We start from the raw sequence: 19,791 nt of genomic DNA, 5'->3' as shown, positions 1-19,791 counted from the left end.
TATAAAAACTTCTCGATAGAATAAAGAAAAACTTCTCACTTTTTTTGGAGGCTGTGGTTGTGCACTAGTTCGTAGACTCGTCGTTGAGATGTTGAAATAAAATAACGACCTTGGTCCAGTGCTGGGCAAATATTATGATCTTATAAGTAGATGATCCTTGTGCTGTTCAAAAGATAGAAATAATCAAATTTTATGTTCAGCACTTATGGGATAAGTTTAAAGTATTGGAGAGAGAAAAAAAATTATCACTGATTTTTTTTTAGTCCGAATTATTGAAACCTAGATTTGTTCTTCTAAAAGATATTCGAAAAACCAAAAAAAGGCGAGTCAAATTATTCATTTTTTTTTTCAGTTCTTTTATTGGGTGCGAAATACAAATCCTGAGTATGAAAAATTCCGACACATGAAATAACTGCTTATCGTTTGTAAGTACGTACATTTTACTGAGAAAGACTGGCGAGGGTGTATGTGCGTGTGTGGTTGAACAGAGAGAGCCCCACAGAATTGTCTAAAGAAATCGATATTCATAGAGTCTTTACAGGAACACTCGCCGTGCAAATTCAGACGTGTTTCGATTGTTCCAGACGTTTTCAACACTGATATCTCATCAGAATTTAAATGACCTTACGTACGTGTGATGATATCGATTTCTTAGTAATATCCAAAAATAAGAAAGTACGTTGCTCGGAATAGAAATTAATGCAATATGTAGTAGCCTATTTTTATTAATGTATTGTCTATAGATATTTGTTTATGAAAAGAAAAAGAACGCAGTTTAGTAATTCATAGTTTCTTGTTTCGTTTCTGTATAGCAAATCGTAGAAATATTATGGCAGATATCCTTTAACTTCTCTAAAATCATATAACTGTCTTTACAGGATTTAAAAAGATTTGTGAAGGGCTTGTTTAATGACGAACAAGACATCAACTGATTGTGATGCTATCTAGCAGTGAGTTTTTGATGGTAAAATGCAAGGCTAACGAAAATATATTGTGGCTTTAGGAATTAGACGTGACTTAAAATTTGTACGTGGAAGATCGTGCTTAGTAAGATCATGATTATTTAATTTACATTACTGATAGTTAAATAACTTTTCATACTCGTACAATATATTGTATTGCACCTCGGGGTAAACACGCTGAAACTAATGAAAGGAACGTAGAGAGAGAGATTGCATTTATTAAGTTTCATGTTATTTGAAAGTCAGGTATCTTAACTTAGTAAATATAAATTACAGTAACTAACTTTGCAACTGTGCCTACAAAATGTGGTATATTTGTTCGGGTATAAAGTCAGCCAGTGAGCACCAGCTTAGAATTAGCTTTTGTGTAAATATGGCATTCAGCGAGACGGAAATCATGCACTGTGTTATCGGATATTATTATATTTAATTTTCTTCCTTTGCTGTAACAATAAGGGTATCTAAAAATAGGACTAATTAGATACTTTTAAATTAATGCAGAATTTATTTAAAAATGAGTTGAAACTGGGAAACAATGGTGTTGAATTGAGAGATTTCACTCTCGAGTTTAGGGATTTGTTTCTTAGCATATCATCTGATCTATAATCATTGTGTTAGTTGGATTAATGTTAGATAAACAGCTAATTATTTATCCAATAATCTGTGTGCTTGTGTCCTACTCAGTTTTCTATTCACTCGCTTTTGCTTCTCTGACTGGATAAAGGTAACAGTTGTCTTCTAATTGGGTGAATCCTAATGTACACATCTTTAGCCCGTGGACGCTTCCATCTTCAGGATTATTTAATTTGCATTAGTGATGGTTAAGTGACTTTCACACTCGGGCAGAGGTAATTGAATGTAATAGAATCCTGCCGACCTGGTTGGCCGAGTGGATAACGTATCCGCTTTGTAGCCAACGGGTCGTGAGTTCAAATCCCACTAAAGTTTTGAATGTCTTTAGGTAGCAGATGAATTTCACCAGGGGGTGAGCGGAAGCGTAGAGTGGTTTGAAAATTTTCCATGTTTTGTTTCTAGAACAAGGTTTCCGGATTTAGCCCCAAGTCCATCCACAGTACTAATAATAATACGTTGACAGCGTTTCTCGGGTGGCTCAGATTACAGTATTTCATAATAGAAGTGGTGGTAGAATATAAAGAGCCAAGAAATTTACCGTCTAATTGGATGCTCCATCATAATAAAACGAAATAGTTATTGTAAAAACATATGAGATGTTCTTTGACAGAAATAAATAATGAACTTTGAAACTTCCAATAGAAAATTAAGAAAATGCAGTCAAATTTTGATAGATTTCGTTTTTATGAAATTTCGATTTAGATTCGATATGAGATTTCGTTTTAAATGAAATTTAAACATTATATATTAGTTGTACTAACCAATAAATGATAATTTTTCGTTGAAAAATGAGATTTCTTAAAGAATTCAAAACAACAAAAGTTAAAATGAATACTGTTCTCAGAAGGTTTGTCATATTCTGCTTCTCTTGTAAAACTGCTGATTAAATTTGTAAACATTCAGCTTTTACATTTCTGTAGTGAATACGATAAAATTGCATTCACAAAGCGAATAATACGTTAGGTCAGTTTTCTAACTAACACATAACAGATATTACTGCATTAATTAGCAAAAATCTCTTGTGTGTGTGTGTATATGCGCGCGTGCCATCATGCAACTTACTAAGCAAAAATATTGCAAAGAATTCTTCACATAGTAAAAGAGACTACCCAGGAGTTCATTTTTCATTTCTGAAAATTGAAACAATAATAGAATTGAGATTCATGAGGGAATATTGGTGAGATATGTGGGGTCAAGGAAACGCATACATATGTGCGAAAATATTCTTTAACTGATTGGATAACGCATGATTGCTATTCGCACACAACAGTAGACCTTGAACGCCAGAAAATATCAACGTCATATATTCGTAGGTCGACTTAGCCTAGTTTGCAAACAATAGATTAACCCGGAAGAGAATGGCTACTCTTGTTTTTTTTTCTTGGGTTCAGTGAAGCCTCCACGTTCCATGAATTGCTAATAGCTGTTGGTGCCTGGTTCGAGACTTGAATGACTAATCGATTCAAAATATTGTTTTTGATTTGTCATCCTCCTCCTACTCTTATAGTAGTTACCACCCCCCCTCCCTACAAATATACCTGTTTTATTATTATTGTTAAGCAGAACGCTTCGAAATTTAAAATAGGAACATTTCTATCCGAAATTTTTTTGTCCTCAAAAGTCGTAAAAGCTGCTAACCCAAATTTCTTCACCTTCCTTGTATTTCAGTCTATAGTTAGTTGCCTGTTGGGTTTTATTTATTCACTCGTAATGTTTTCCTTCTTGTATGACAAGTTTTCGTGTATGGCCTTTTTGGAATTATCCTCGGGTAGCGTCGTCATTACCGAAGACTTAACAACAAAAAACGTTCTAGTTTGTCGCGAGATTAGGAAAAAAAAATACAAACAAACTTGGAAACAAAAGAGTGAATGGAAAGCTAGGTAGCTTGTTCTTCCTGTTGACAGTGATATTATTCCAAGGCGTGCTGCACGCTCGGCGTTATAGCAACGCGACAGGCCTGTCATTGTCTTGAGTTTTTTCTTCTTTATACCTCTCCCAGCCATAACACGACATGTCTGCTGGAGGCCATTAGTCATCCACCCTATTGGCAGCTCACGTTGGAAGTTAGGGGGTAGGGAACGGAGTCACCGTTTTCTTCTGGATTTTCTTCTTTTCTGCCAGTCATTTTGCGGGTGAACGGTTCCCGCTCATGACACTGGACAGCGGGAATAAAGAATGTATACCAAAGGTCATTTGGTCACTCTGTAAGTCATTTTCTGGCTTCGGCTTTAAGACAATATCTGGATAATCGACATATGGCGTTCAGAAGGGGACGATGTCTTTGTTCGTGCGGCAACGTCTCGAGTTCTTTTGTTCACTTACGTATGTCATTTTTTTTACTTCGACAAACAACTCAGACGTTGCGACTTCAGCAGTAGCATTTCTCATTGGGCAGATTAGGGAGGTAAATTGAGTGTACAAACAGTTTCCTAACTGAACTTGCTGTGTCTAATTATGTTACGTTTGTTAACGCATTAAGGGTGACCAGGCTCGAGTATTTGTAATGTATTACTATGTTTATTGGGTTAACGTGAGAGAGAGAGAGAGAGAGAGAAAGGAGAATTGTACCTTGAACTTTACCGTATTACGTTTATTAGGTTCACGTGCGAACAGTGTCGCATTACGTTTACAGAATTATCTTACAAAGAGACGTTGTGGCCTTCCGAGGTGTTCTTTTTGGTTCCTAAAAGCTTATTGCATTAGTGCTAACGCAGTGGGTATGTTCCGTAGTTTTACACGTAATTATAACAAAATGGTACCCACGCATAATCCGACTCTTAAACGTAGAAATAGGTGCAGGGAAGGCTCTATTGTCTTCAAAAAAACCTTAAAAGGTTGTCAGTGTTGTCGACTATTTCAAATGTGAGTGACACTCTTTTAGGAAATGAGATTAACATAATCGTTATACGGAAAAGCTACTTAAACATGGTCTGGGAATCAACCTCTGAAAGGTTGTTGGATAAGTAAAGCTTTAAATATTTTTAAAGCACAGAAAGAAAAAATAAACTGTCTGTTGAAGACAGTGAAATTAGGTGTTATACATTTTACTTGCCAAATGTTTGGTTAATTTCTTAATATTTTCAATAAGTATGAAATAAATTAATTATTTGAACAGTTGAAGTTTATTAGTATTCATGCGCATCTGTGATCAGTTTTATATTTTCGTTTTATATGTTATCGTAATTATGTTTCTATTGGAATAATGAAAAAAGACATCATGAAAATGGCCTTATCATCATTATTATTTATTTATTATTATTTATTTTATTTTATTTATTTATTTATTTATTTTTATTTTTTGCACATGACTTGATCATTAGAAGAGTATTTACAAAAGATTCTGAAATAGCAGAAATATATCCGGAACTGAGATCGTAGCTTAAAAAAAAAAATCACGAAGAGGAAATAAACTTGGGAGCAGTTCAGATACTTAGCGTATTATCTACTGGCAAGAAATCTAATGAGGAAGAAAGATCTGATGTCAATCATGAGTAATCGTATTTTTCCTAAATTACTTAATCTCACCATAGAATGAAACATTCCAATAAAAATGACATCTAATATTCACTCGTTCATATCGAGAAATGTAATATAAAACAGAGATGATGACGAGATGAAAAGGTCGAGATGGAATGTTGATTTGAATGCTGATATTAACGATGGAACCTTGTATAAAGCAGATGGGAGTGAAGATGTCATTAAGAGTACGGAGTGGCTGGCTTTCGGTGCAGTAGACGATTGCCGTTGGAATTGCTGTCTCCATGAGAAAGAGCAATTAATCTCATAACATTCTCTTCACATTAACTTAACACACATTTTCTTAGGTTATCACTTGTTCCTTTATATATATATATATATATATATATATATATATGTGCATTTTGGTATATTATTGTAATTGATTTTATGGCGAGCCGATCTCCATTTGCCGCCTTCAACATGTTATCTCTGACCATCCTCCAAATCGTCTTTTTATGAGCCATCATCAATATTATTGTACTTGCTATCTTCTGTTGCCTCTCATATGATGTCCAATAGCACAGTTAATTTTGTTTCCTTATCTCTGTAAAGTATTGGGATATCAGCGATGTCATGTTCTTCTTTCTTTGTATTAAATTATGCAAGATATTGAGGTTTTTTTTTTTTAATTTCTTTGTTCAGAAATTGTCGGAGGGAATAGATTTTATGGCTATTATTGTCATAACATTTTCAGACATCTTGCTATTTCTTGTATTGATTATTGGAACTAGTGTTGATGTTGCTTGGAATTTGAAATGGTTTGTCCTCTACTCGCATCAGAGTTGACACTTTATAGATCAGCTAATCGTGAGCACAGGACATTAGAAGTTATATTACCTCGAGACGTTTCGTATCTGGCACATTGATACTGGTAAAGTTTATGATCTTTAGTCATTTTCACAGATGTTTCTCGTAACCTCAAGAGTACATTGCTCTGCTGTGTAAACATTCAGAAAAATGAAACGTTTTCCCCCTACCATTTTAGCTAGCAACGCCATTATGAGTATTATCTAACGATATGCACGCCGTCGAAAAGCTGTTTGAAGAATATCATCGTGCAATTTAAGATTTTGAAGTAAGGACAAACGTCGGAGTTAAAAGATAAGAATGTTAATGGTTCAGAACGGTGTAATGAGTTTCTCTGGTAGTCGTTTGACTTCGTATCACATGAAAAGATAACACTTAGACTTGGGGAGCCGTACTGTCACGTGTTTGGTATCAATTTGTCTCATGGTCATGAACGGAAGGTTTTCTTGTACAACTTGTAATTTCCTACTTTCTTCCATAAAGTTAGGGCTTATTGTTTAAAAAAATCCACTGTCTTTATTGCCTGATTCATTTATCGAACTGAAAAGAAATTTTACTGGCCTTATTAACGTGCAGAATTAGGAATATTTTCTTTCGCTTTCCTATATAAAATTTTATAGTTTAAAGACAGTTTAGTGAACTATGTATTTAAAGAACATATGCATTGGAATTGGTTACATATATAGATATTTAATATCGGTACGATCCAATTCAGAACACGTTTATCTATATTCCAAACAACTTATCATTTTCATTTTTATTTTGCTATCTGTAGTATTCAGGGTCAAATGACGTATTATTCAAATTCCATATACTGAAAGTGAAATAAATATGCATTCCCGTACCTTAGACCAGCGGTTCCCAAACTGTGGATCACAGCCACCTTGGGGGATGTGGGTTTTGTTGAGGGGGGGGGGGACGTGAAGTAATGAAAACAAATTTAAAATGTTTTAATGCTAAGTAGATTTTTTTTTATCTTAAAAGAAACGTATTTAATTTTTATTATTTCTTTTTTGTTATTTTTTATATTTTAATGAATAAAAATATCATATTGGTGCTGGTTCACAAATTTTGCTTCCTACGTATTTCAGCGCTTAATGAATATTAGTAAATATATGTTTATTCATATGAGTTTCATTTCAAAGCAGAAATCTAAGAATTGCAGTTTCAAATATTTCACCTGATATTGACTTTTTGTGTAGCAGTATTGAAACACATCCATCACATTAAATTGTTATTAAACTTCTTTTATCTTTACAATTTCTTTCTTTATTACTAATTGTTTTACGTTTCATGTGCTTGTACTGCAAATGTACAATAACAATATATCTATCTACATAAAAATATGAGATAATATGCATGTCAAATGTGTCTGTAAGATGCTAAAAATGTAATATTTGCATTTGATTTTTGCAATATTCGCTGTAAATGTTTTGCATTGAATATAAATACAATAAATATTATAATAATATATGTCTATATTACTATTTTTTTCCGAGGGAGGGCCGTGAAATATTTTAATTTTTCCAAAGGGGGCCCTGGCATCCAGAAGTTTGGGAAGCACTGCCTTAGACAATAACAATGATGACCTAAGATTTGAAAGCCCTTAGCGATTCCTTTGGCAGTATGCAAGGGGAACCTTGCTGTAAGAACTTTTTAACTAAAAATGAGTTACCTGTCCTTCGTAAACTGGCTCCCTGTAAACACTGATTTTCAAACATAATATATATTACCTGTATTCTCTGCCAGGCTACCAAGTTGGTGAAATAAAATATAGAGTAAAATTTAACTAACCATCTGATCCCAAGAAGGATTGGAAACAGGCAGAAGAAGAACCTGAATCTAAATTTTGCTCTCTGTTGTGATGTGCAGTCTAAATAGGCTGTCATCTAATCTTGGCTTTTTATATGACATACCTATATATATATATATATATATATATATAAGCTTTATATATATATAAGCTTTATATATATATAAGCTTTATATATATAGTTTAATGAGTCGTGAGAGATAATTTTAAATACATATAAACATATGTGACAAAATAAATGTTTCGTTTCGGCTGTCCTTAAAAAAATTAAGTTTACGGATTAAAAAAAAAACTGTATTGCTATTTATTCATTTTTGTGAGAGAAGCGTAATAACTGTTTTTCCGATATTTTCAATTAGTGCTTTAACGAAATAATAGCACGAAACTGTACACCACTAATAAAAACAAAATATGTGCAGTAAAAATGGGACTTAAATTGGCTTACCTTTTTTTTTTTTTTTTTGAAAAATGCATTATGACATAACTAAGGCTTTTTCTGTTCTACGTGTAGATTTTGGATAATTCCTCGCTATGATGCATAAATTCAACCACTATTGATATTAAATACGAGTTGTAATGGGGAATTGATAACATTACAGTGGCGGTGAACAATTTCCATTTTGTCCAGTCTTGGCATGAACTTTGTTCTGGGGAGATGCAGAAGTTGTATTTTTCTGATTTTTCGTTAGTTTTACCACAAGAATACTAGTCGTGTAGATTTACATATTAGGCATCTCAGATGATCGTATATTTTCCCTGAATTTGTGATTTTATATTTCAAACATTTAGTTTTATAATATTGGCAAGTTTTTTTGTTAATCTTTATGTATTACATTCTGAAATACCAAATTGAAATAACCTCTTTTCCGAAACAAACAAAAAATCGTGCAATCAGTTTGCATTTGTAATCCCACTTCACATTTCACCATTTTTTCCACCACTGCTTGCAGACACGCTGCGTAGCGGAACATCTCACAATATTAATCATCTGATGATGCCAGTTAGCTGCGGAAACGCCCAACGACATCAATAGAAAAGAGTGGCTTTTTCCACAAAATGATCCCACTATAACGCTTAATAGTTAGTACCTGTAACATAATTATAGATTAGAAAGCGACTCAGATCACGCTAGGCAATATATTAGTCGTTCGCATTGCAGCGAACGAACTTTTTTCACCCCCTTATTTGGTCGAATCTATAATTATTACAGTTTCAGTTACTTTGATGATCATCAGTTCATTCGATTGTATTATATTGCATTCGATACTTTGTCATTTTTTTTAGTTTATACGTGGTTATATAAATTCATGAATGTGTATTACCAAGCTTAGTTGGACTGCTGCCAGTCCCGTCATTATCTTTTGGCTTGTTCACCAGTGTTATATACTGTACTGTAACAGATACTTCATGTGTCTGTTTCGCAGCGATGGACTCGCTGCGTCTCTTCTCATTATTATGTGTGACTAGTCCAGAGTTATTTAACTGCAAAATTAGCATCCTCGTATAGATCTGTGCGAATTCTTAATAGTTTCAAAACATTTTCATAAGAATCAGTTATATATATTTTACATTCTGTATTAAAGTGAATATTAGAAGATCGCAAGAGATCGGCTCATTTGAGAACGCTGTATTTTTATGTAAATTTGAACCACACTCCCGAACGGCTATAAACCTGTCATAGATAATTCGGAAAATCCAGTTATGAAAAAGCATCAAACCTGAATCTTTTCATGCCTTCAGTCTCACAGTGGAGGATGAAATTCATTTTCCAACCAAACATATTCGCATGGTGGGATTCGAATCAACGATCCTAATTTGGAGCGGAAGTGTCTCTTTGTCTTTTTCGTATTTCTGCCTGCGAAAATGGACAAGAACACGGTGACCATCAAAAGCACACCTGTAGAACAAGTAAAGAATATCAGCTATTTAAGCACAATGATTAGTGAATATGCTAAATTAGTTTGGAATAAGAGAAATTGGTCAAAACACTAAACCAGTATTCAAACCAAGTTTTAACTTATGGATTTGAGAGTTGGGTCTGAAATAAAACATTTGATCAAAGACTAGAGAACCCAATTAGAATAGTTCTGGTGAATATCAGGGGAGGAAACAGGTGTCATCACTGGCAGAATCATATTAAAAATGAATATATTAGAAAAAAACTTGATTTTGGTAGCATTCCAGAATACGGAATAATACTAATGTAAGGCTGTATAATTGATGATGCTAGAATTGCAAGGGAAAAAAAAACAGAGGACGACGAAGAAATCTAATGATGAATTGTACATTTTGATGTCTTTGAAAACCGATATCTCAATTTTTGAAGATACTGGAGTTTGGATATAACTGATTAATTTCGAGGTAATTACGACGTACTGTCATAGTATCTGTATAGTTTACAACTGATTTTTTAAAAGATTAATATTACAAGTAACTGTAGATTAATAGATAAATAGGCATAGAAGATAGAACATATATATTTAAAGAAAAATCTCCGAAGTTATTTTGTCATAATTGTCTCTTGCTTTAAAGAAATTAGTCACCATATGTAATATAATACCTGGAAACATTTGTCCGTTGTTCTAGCGATCAGTTGTCATAGGAAATGGTTCTTCAGTAATATGTAATGGCTGTTTTTGAAGGAAAGAATGTAAATAATCGTGACCTCGCAGCAACAATAACAACAGGATGTGGCCTTTTAAGCTGCTTCTATTTTGAATTCTATGAATAATTCAACGCATAAATAAATTTAAAAATCAACGAAACAGCTGTAGTGAGCTAGGAAATTGAAATTGAAATAACCTGTTTTTATCAACTGATAATGGACAGCTACATCTAAGAGATAATTGCGTGTTGACTGTCGCCATAGTCATTTGTGTGTTTGTATTATTTCGTCAGTGACATCTGTAATTCATCATCATCATTAAACAAGCTGGAGCAGATCCTTTTAAACGAATAGAATATGCATTGATATTAAGTCTGCTTTCTTTATGAAAGATTCCTCGCCGTTTTATGCGAGACTAGCTAGATAGATCGAGAGAAGGGAAGATGGAAGCTACTGCTCATGATGATGTTTGTTGTTTTAAGCGACGAATCGATGTTTGCGTTGTGGTTGTGTATGTTAGACGCTCATCTAATGATGAACTCAGTGGAAATTGTGCATTTAAGACAAGAAAACATCCCTTTTGGAATTTATAGGGCATCGTTGGAATTCCTGTTAAGATGCCTGAAATTTTTTTGCAATTCGCATCTAGAAATCATTCTTTGTTATTCGCATGACAAAGACTGATTCGCATTCCTTGTTATTATTCGCAATAAAAAGGAATGTTATTGCGAATAATGTTCACAATGTTATTCGAATATTGCAAATTAATTCACATTAATAATCGACTAATCATAGCACAAAAATGAACTGTCCCGCTGAGCCACATGATAAAAATCTATTGCTAATTGTGGATAAAGAAAGGGAATGAGAAAGCATTATGGGTGAAACCATTATTGAAGGTTCCACATGATTCAAGCTAATGATACCTGCAGAATTTTGTCGAACCCACTTCACCCTACAAAATATTATAAAAGAGATTGGGACTTTTTTTTCGTCTTCTTCTTCCCGTTTGGTTTGCTCTGCGCCCATAACCTTCCACTCCCTTGATTTTCTATCTGTTATTCCATGACAGGTTACCTTCCCCATACCTATAGTATATGTATATGTAAATTGCGTATATTCTCCTCGTCGGTTTGTCTGTTTTGCGGATGAAAAACCCTTATTTCCGAAAGAAGAAAACCTGCAACTTCTATATTAGACCGGCAAATTTACCTTCATTTGAAAAGCCCTGATAAACCCTTTTCTCGTATGCTTAAACAGGATTCGAATCCAGAGCTTTCCAACCGAAGACAATCTTCGAAACCCACTTATCTGCGGAGACTCAACAGAAAAATACCCGCTGTTTTTTCTGAACACAAATAAAGAAAACGTATTTTGTTTATTAATGGTGACCGCTATATCACATATTGCAATGACGACGCTAATTATTTTCCATCTCTCTCTCTCTCTCTCTCTCTCTCTCTCTGTGTGTGTGTGTGTGTGTGCGCGTGCATTTCTTGGAATTTTTTTTGTTTTTGTTCAGTATCTTATAATTATTCTAATTTTAATTCAGAAGCCCGTTATTATACATGAATATTTAAAGAGATTTACATATTTTAGATACAATGTATTATCATATTAGCCTTCTTACAAGTGAAGTAAAATTTTGAAATTCCGACAAATTATTTTATACCTGCAATGCTTTATTTTTGGTAAAAATGGTCGAAACACGCACACAAACAAACTCTCTCTCTCTTTGTCTGTGTGTCTGTGTGTGTGTGGTTATAATCCATTGCAGTTTGTGTCAACGAACCAGATGTTGCAATAAAAAAAAAAGAAAGCAAATTCGTGCTATGTATGCGTCAAGTTGCTTTTTGCGTCTCTCACTATTTCACACTGTCACACAGAAGGCCACTAAATCAAAGAGAATGCTGCTTTCTCGATCTAATTTAGTACGTAAAGTGTGACGTTGCCTCGAGACAGCTAAGTGGTCTCAACTGTTTCTTGGTGCTCATGATTACTAAGCTGGTGGTTTGCACACGCTGGTTATGAGGTGCGATCATTTATTTAAAAAAAAAAAAAAAAAAGCCGGAGAAATACAGCTGTCTTGAACACAAAGACGACTACATAAACATCCCCTTTAGCAATGAACTTTTGTTACTTGTGACTTCGTTGCCGCCTGTCAAAACTGAACACTATATTCACCCAGAAGAACGTACTCTTTTACGATTTCTTGTCCCGAGGGCAACATTCAACTTCTTACGTAATGGACAAAGTGTTTCTTTCTCTTTTTGTATCTTGGGCACGAGCTCTGTGCTATTTATAAAAAACTGTATATTTGAAGTTAACTAATTACTCCATATATTTCGCAGTATACCGTTTTCCCCACTTTCCTTTTTAAATGCATTTAATTATTATTTTTTTTTTGTACTCTTCTGCAAACAAATACTCTTCGGGTAAGTTTTTTATACGTCTTTTATTATTAGTATTTAGCGCGTGATTGTATCAAAATAGCCACCGGCTTGGAAACAGTAATTCTATAAATTTTGCATCTTGGAATCAACGTAATTACTTCTTAGTAATCTTCTTTAATACTCTTGATATTATCCACTGGAGGCTCGAAAGTTACGCCCATTCAGGTGCTAGCTGCAGGATCTGAAAAGGCTTACCGACATTAACTAGAACCACAATAGGCTGTAAAAGTGCAGTAAACATGGAGAAATATCTAAAGATAATTACTGTTGGGATTTGATAACGCCGCTGAATTGCAAAGAACTTTTTATGACTCTAATACGGAATGTTTACTTTGTAATGTCTAAGAGCCTAATAATTTGCAGACCTTCAAGAGCGGAACTACAGTTTGGGGGTGTCGAAATAAATAAAATTGCAAGCAAAATTTCATAGCGAAATGAAGATACAATTCTTCTAAAATTTCCGGCTTTGAAGACAATAAGATAGTACAGCTACACACTTTGGATGAGTTGGTGTAACTTTACACTTCATGTATTCATTCGCCGGCGTTATACAGTGAGAAAATACTCTGAATATGCTTTACTAAAATTCCATGATTTAACAAACATTATAATATATAGCATTTCATTAAGAAGTAAAAAGGTAAACGGATTAATCGGAATTCATTTAGATTATCTTGTTTATTCTGGTGGAGATGATAACACTACAAATATATTTTTACGTATATTGTCAGGGACGTTGGTATTTTATGTCTGCTATAATTTATTTAATATGGAAACCGTCGAGTTGTAGAATTGCACTCTGTCATAGAAGTTTAACTTCCTACTAAGAAATATTTCGTATTTGCTTAAGCTGTCCATCGAAACTTGTGTCATTATCAAAACTTTAAAAAAATTAGGAGCTAAATGTATGAATGATTATATTGTGTTGTTTTCGGAATAATTACCTATGCGCATTTAAAATTAGGCATCGGGGTATTTGCCTTTTGGTTGGAAAGAACTGGGTTCGAATCCTATCTAGGATGCGAAGAACTTTTTTCTTTTTTCAAATGAAGGTGAATTAACTGGTCTCATATACTCGTACAAAGGTATAATGGTTTCCTTCCCGAATACGCTTTCTTCTCGCAGACTAGCCAAAAAAAAAATCAATTAGTAGACATAATAATCTGTCCTCATAGCCTTAGTCGCTTCGGCGGTAATTCCAAAACAACAGCCACCAACGTATGAAAGCCGCTTCACTTACACCTTGGGCTTCATCTCTTACCTATGCAATTAAAAGAGCTTTAATATCATATGACGTTGGCTTTGAAGCATGTGGTCATTCGAGTGCAATATTTATTTTAGTTAGATATTACCTTCTAATCATTGCCTTCGGAAGTGCTCCATTAGCGCAATGGGATTGAATTGGATGAGCGCCAGATGAGTTAGGTTAAGCCAAAATTGTTCGATAAATGATTCTGTAGCACAACTGTTTTCATTCCTTCTCGGCCAGCAATCTTTTCACAAATCATTCAAGTTCGCTACCCAGTTTTCATTTTAATCATTCTAATTCATTGTCGAATTTTACTACACTTTGATGAAAGTTTTTACCTATCCCAGAAAATCCATTATTAATTATTATTATAATTAAAAGAATATTGTTATTATTTATTTATTGTTATTATAATTAAATATTTAATAATATTTAATTATGTGCGATCATAATTAAATTTCTTTTAATTATGATCGCACCACAGGTTTCGTTATTTAAAAAGAAAATCCATTGATTTCATCGGTGACACAAAATTGAGACCGCTACTAATAAGTCAGTTTCATGAATTAAAATATTATTACTCTCTTGGATTACTAAAGTTTGGACGATTTCTTTTATAGAAGCGAAAAAGAACGATTATGAGATCTTGCTTTTATTCAGTACTTTTTTGGTGGCAAGTGATTTTCATCTTCCGGTGAGCGATCTCCAACACCCTGCTTATTTTTTGAGGCTTCCTGAAATAGCTTTCAAGAAGTACCGCAAGTCAATAGAGAGGATTCCTGGGTTATGCGATTCTTAGCTGAACCAACTACAAATGTTTTAATAACTTGGAGCAATATATTCGACTAAGTAGATAATCTTAACCATTTGAGTATGATTGTTATATATTATATTGTTTATTTAATTGCTGCGTTTAGTTTTGAGAGAAAAACGAAACACTAAAGTCATTTGAGGCGCTCATAATTTAATCCAACTTTGTAACGATTGCAGTTCACGCCTGACTGTCACCGATAAATTCTTTATAATATAGAATTTTGAATGGATCTTTTTGTATACAGTATCTAGTTGAAGTTTGTATGCAGTACTTATATTTCATTGTCTGTAGTTAGTTCTCGTAGTACTTTTCTACCAAATTAAGTTAAATTTGAAAGTGATCATCTGAATTTTTGATGCCTAAAAAAATCTTTGATTACGGACAATAAATCAATTGCTCGATGAGGGAACTGATTTTTCAGATTTCTTTTCCTGATTTAGAAATATCTCGAGAACTTTATCTCCTCCTCCTCCGCACTATATGTTAAATATATTTTATATTGCTTTTAATAGATATATCTGTTTTAATTCGTTTGGTGATTTATGGAATTTTGTTGCAGTTTTAATTTGGTTTCTTCCAATTCTAAAAGTTTGCGTCATTTGGAAACCATATTGATTTCTTCTACTCGCATAAAGTGAATCGTTTTCCTGTTTAAGCATACTCGAGATCAAAAATAATCTTGAAATTAACTAACTCAGAACTGAGAAGAGCATGCATTAAAATTTTTCCATCAAGTCAGCAATGGGGATCGAACAACTTCTTCCGCCTCCCCGTCTGCTTTTAGTGGGATATTGCAAGAGCATTCAACATACTTGTAAAAAGTACAGTAAATTTCTTACCTGCTGCCTCTACGTAGGGGCGTCTTGCTATCCTTTGTGCGTTTTATTTTGCCCAAGCCAATAAATTTAGTTCCTTTGGACTACGAAACATTTTCGTCTGTAGTCGAAGATTTAAAGCTTAAAAGATTTTGTTCAAGTCAGCCTCCGAGACTCATTGTTGAACCGTTTCCTGGTGACTGCATCTCCTTCTGGAGTTTGCGTCATCGCTGTAAAAGGTATTTTAGAGAATTTGGTTTAGACAGCGTTAAGGAAAGCATCACACCTCTTAGAAATTATTCAACTCTGGTGCTTTTGAAATGGGTTATTGATTTTTTTTAGTTGTTATCCATTGGCTGATATCTTTTGTTCATTTCTTTTTCCTCGCCTGGAATATTTGCTCTTTCATTCATTCTAGTTACATCTGAAGCTTGAAGTTTCGATATTCGTTGTTGTCACTTTCTTATCTTTTAAATTTCGCTTTCTTCTGTCTTGTTATTTCTTACTCATCTCCGTTATGTCATTCTTCATGTATACGTTTGCCTCCTTGCATCCTCTTTTTTAACAGTTAGTGTAATTCTTTTGTATTCGTTTTCATTTCCAGCCTTCTTTATAACTGCGTCTTATCTCGTTTCCCTGTTACCCTACAGCTTACTTTGCTGCAAAACTACACGCTTAACTTTTCGCTATTTTGCTACTTTTACTGATTTTAAACTGTATTAAATGCGTTGCCTGAAGCATCCGATGTTGCTTTGGTTTCTTCAAATTCTTTATGCTTATTAAGTAACCGTTTCGTCATCCTTTTACAAGATAACAGTTTATGCTTAAGTTTTATAGTGATAGGTGTGCATGCGAATCTTCTGATTTCATTGTGAAAACGTGTATAATAAACTTTATCAATGTTTCTTTTCTTTTTTTTTTTTTATAGGAAACATACGAACGAGAGCAGTACTGGATCGAGAAACAGATTCTCGCTATTGGCTTACCGTATACGCTCAAGACAGAGGAGCTGTTCCGCTAATTGCTCGTCTAGACGTGTACATAGAAGTGCTGGATGAAAATGATAACACTCCTCTAACTTTAGAGCCTGCTTACTATCCAAACGTTCTCGAGCATGCACCACCAGGCACGTCTGTCGTTAAATTAGATGCATTTGACTTAGATGCTAACCCAGACCAACGTCTTCAGTACCGAATTACTGCAGGCGATCAACAAGGATTTTTTGCCATAGACAGCGGCTCAGGTATGGAAACGATCATTATCATAGTTGGTGGGAGCGGATAATTAAAGTTTAACATGCCAAATGTTTCTTCTTTTTTTAATCCTTTCTTTCGAATTTATGCATAATTATGCAATGTGGCTAGTATAAAATATATTTATTTACAAGTAATGGTGTTATCTGTTAATGTATTGAATTTTTTTTCAACGGACGTTTCATAGATTTCTAAATACTTATTAATGATGCATATTAAGTTCCCATGTTGAGTTTTTTTCGCTGGATAATTCTAGATGTAAAATAACTGGGTATTATTTGTGTTCCAGTCTAGGTTAATTAAAGTCGCAATTTATTCAAAGAATAACTTTTATTCCTAAAATTTGTGCTGTCTCATATATATATGGTGAATATCAAAGGATTTTGTGTGTGTGTGTGTGTGTGTGTGCGTGCGTGTGCAGAACGCGCGCTCTTTATCTAAGTTATTTGGTCGTTCTCTCGCAAGCCGAATACAAAAATGCTTAAAATTGCACCACATGCGCAATTTATCCTCCAAATGAAATTATGTTCAAACTACAGCATAATGGAAAGAAATGCTTTATTTAAAATTTGTGATATTATTTCCTTTGACACGTTTATGTATAATTAATAATGTATTGCTGTGAAATTGACGATCGAATATCAGATGAGAATATATTAAAATTCAATCAATCTGTTAGTGGTTAACTAGCACTTGCTTTTATTTTTGGAAATAGTTGTGCATCTCTTGCGACTGTCATTCATCTAACAAATCAGATTTTAAATTGAAGTAGGAAGTAACATGCTGTGGTTCTTCTTCCATTTGGTCCCTGTGCGTTCTTCTTGAGCAAAAATATCAACATTTAATGACGTTCATGGGTGCGACAAGTTTGACAACGTTGATAGCGACATAACGATGCTGCTACATCAATGTCAAAGATAAATTGTCAGTTATCCCCTTGACATTTTCATATTTTTGAGTGGAAGGAATTGCTTTTAAGTATTCGTAAGAGACCATAATGGAATTCACTTTATTTAAAGAAGATTCGAATTATATTAAAAGTACTACCATAAAATTTTACACAGAATTCCTAGTTACGAAATATGAATTATTTTTACTTCCATTGATTTTTGATTATTAAATATGTTTGCAAACGTTATGGTTGAGAATTGGTGGGCAAAGAAAGAAAAGAAATTTGTTGTTAAAGGAAAGGAAATTAAAGCTTTTGAATACCGGGACGTGTTAAAACACTCAAATAGCATCTTTCTATCAACAAAAATATCATTCTATTATACAGTGGAACAGTAGTACTGAAGGGTATTAAACCAGTACTAACTAAAGTTTTACTAACTTCTCTTATCCAGTTTACAGTTCTTATCGAATGACAGAAGATTTTTACAAGATTTTCCATTCGAAATCCTAAGCTAGAAAGACTTTCAGCTAGAGGGCGCTAGCAAACAATCCATTGCTCAAATAACATTTGGAAAAGATCGAAATGGGCCATCGACGCGAGCATAGAGGAGTAGTCTCGGTATACTGTTTGTGACATCCTAGTGCCTTGGATGAAATGTGTAGGATGACCTTTGAGTCGTCAGTTTTATTTTTCATCTCTCTCTCTCTCTCTCTCTCTCTCTCTCTCTCTCTCTCTCTCTCTCTCTCTCTCTCATTCTAAGCCATCGCTACGAGGTATCCTTTTCTCAGAGTAGTGTGCAGTGTCTTTCCCCGGCAGGAAAAGAGTAAGATGACTCAACACAGACATTACTTGCTTAACGACGTCAAACGACGTTCAGGCCAACTAGGCAGGTGATTTATTAATAGGCCGGAAGTCTAGCGATAAAAACTGGAACGACTCCTCAAGTGTTTCTTCTGCCTTGCCCACTCTTACTCTCATGCTGGTGCAGTCACCCCTAGACTTAATCGATAGTCTGCTGCTGCACTCTGTGCATTACAGCCGTTGATAAGATTAACTACATCAATCGCAGTAGTGGTGGTGAGACGCTGTGGGGTTGCGCCTAAGGGTGGTGATTGGGAGACGGGAAAAGGATCCAGAAACCTGATAGCACTGTGTAAGTCTCTCTGTACACGAGACCAGTAGCTGTTTCACGTTCATTGATAAACAGGGCAAGAGCCTATAGATAGGTAGGTGGTCGAGACCCTCGTTAGTTGTGACACAGTTGGCCGGTTTCGGAAACTTCTCCTATTTTGGTTAGGTGTGTGTGTGTGTTGGGGAAGGGATTAGTAATAAATTGACATGGACCTTAAAGTTTCTCCTTAAGTGCGACACGAATACCTCATTTCCCTTTCTTTTTGTAAGAGTGTTTTCCGTTTAGTTAACGTGTTCTTACATAGCTGTCCTCCAAATCTCGTGAGTTATGTGTAGACATTTTTGTATTTGCGTTCCCAACTCGTCGCGTCTCTGATGCGTGCCTTAGGCGACGGAACGCAATCTCACTTCTGTGTCATTCTAGACGGATAGACCTGTCCCAACACTTCCTGCTGTAGTCCACTGCCTCAGACAACGGAATGAGATTGTATCTTCCAGGGAATTGTTTGTTTGACAGACTCCCGCATGTTCGCACTGCATTTGTTGGCAATGGGGAAGCGAAAGTATTGGTGCGTTGCAATAATTCATGAAGTTTTTGTACCTGTAGAGTTTCGATGTAGGTTAGATATACCTCTTGTTCATTATGATGAGTCTTTGTACGACTTTATTCTTTAATATCTTTGATAATTGTATGAGAATTATTGTCCAGTGCTCTAGCGAATCACTGGTTAACAAACTTTAAGCACACCACTCTTCAAATATAAAGGAAATCAAATCGAAATTCTAGAGACTTTCAGTTCATTAAATTATGGAATCAGTTATAGAAATAACAGAAAATAAAAATA

The 19,791-nt window shown here is 34.5% G+C and overlaps 1 protein-coding gene across 1 annotated transcript in view; it reads left to right on the top strand.

Moving 5' to 3' along the window:
• The window catches only part of LOC150104708 (fat-like cadherin-related tumor suppressor homolog), a 281,975-nt gene that overhangs the window by 95,276 nt on the left and 166,908 nt on the right, over nucleotides 1–19,791 (top strand). The window contains exon 3 of the mRNA XM_090395612.1: nucleotides 16,599–16,913. Within this exon, the coding sequence (XP_090251738.1) occupies nucleotides 16,599–16,913 (315 nt within the window). The remainder of the gene's footprint in view (nucleotides 1–16,598; nucleotides 16,914–19,791) is intronic.

The sequence above is a fragment of the Typopeltis vanoorti genome, chromosome 7 (assembly GCF_054136105.1).
Source record: "Typopeltis vanoorti isolate ZY-2024b chromosome 7, IOZ_Tvanoo_1.0, whole genome shotgun sequence".
In the NCBI taxonomy this organism is placed as follows: domain Eukaryota; kingdom Metazoa; phylum Arthropoda; class Arachnida; order Uropygi; family Thelyphonidae; genus Typopeltis; species Typopeltis vanoorti.
Note: the sequence above shows the minus strand (reverse complement) of the source record. Positions and strands in the feature narration are given on the sequence as shown.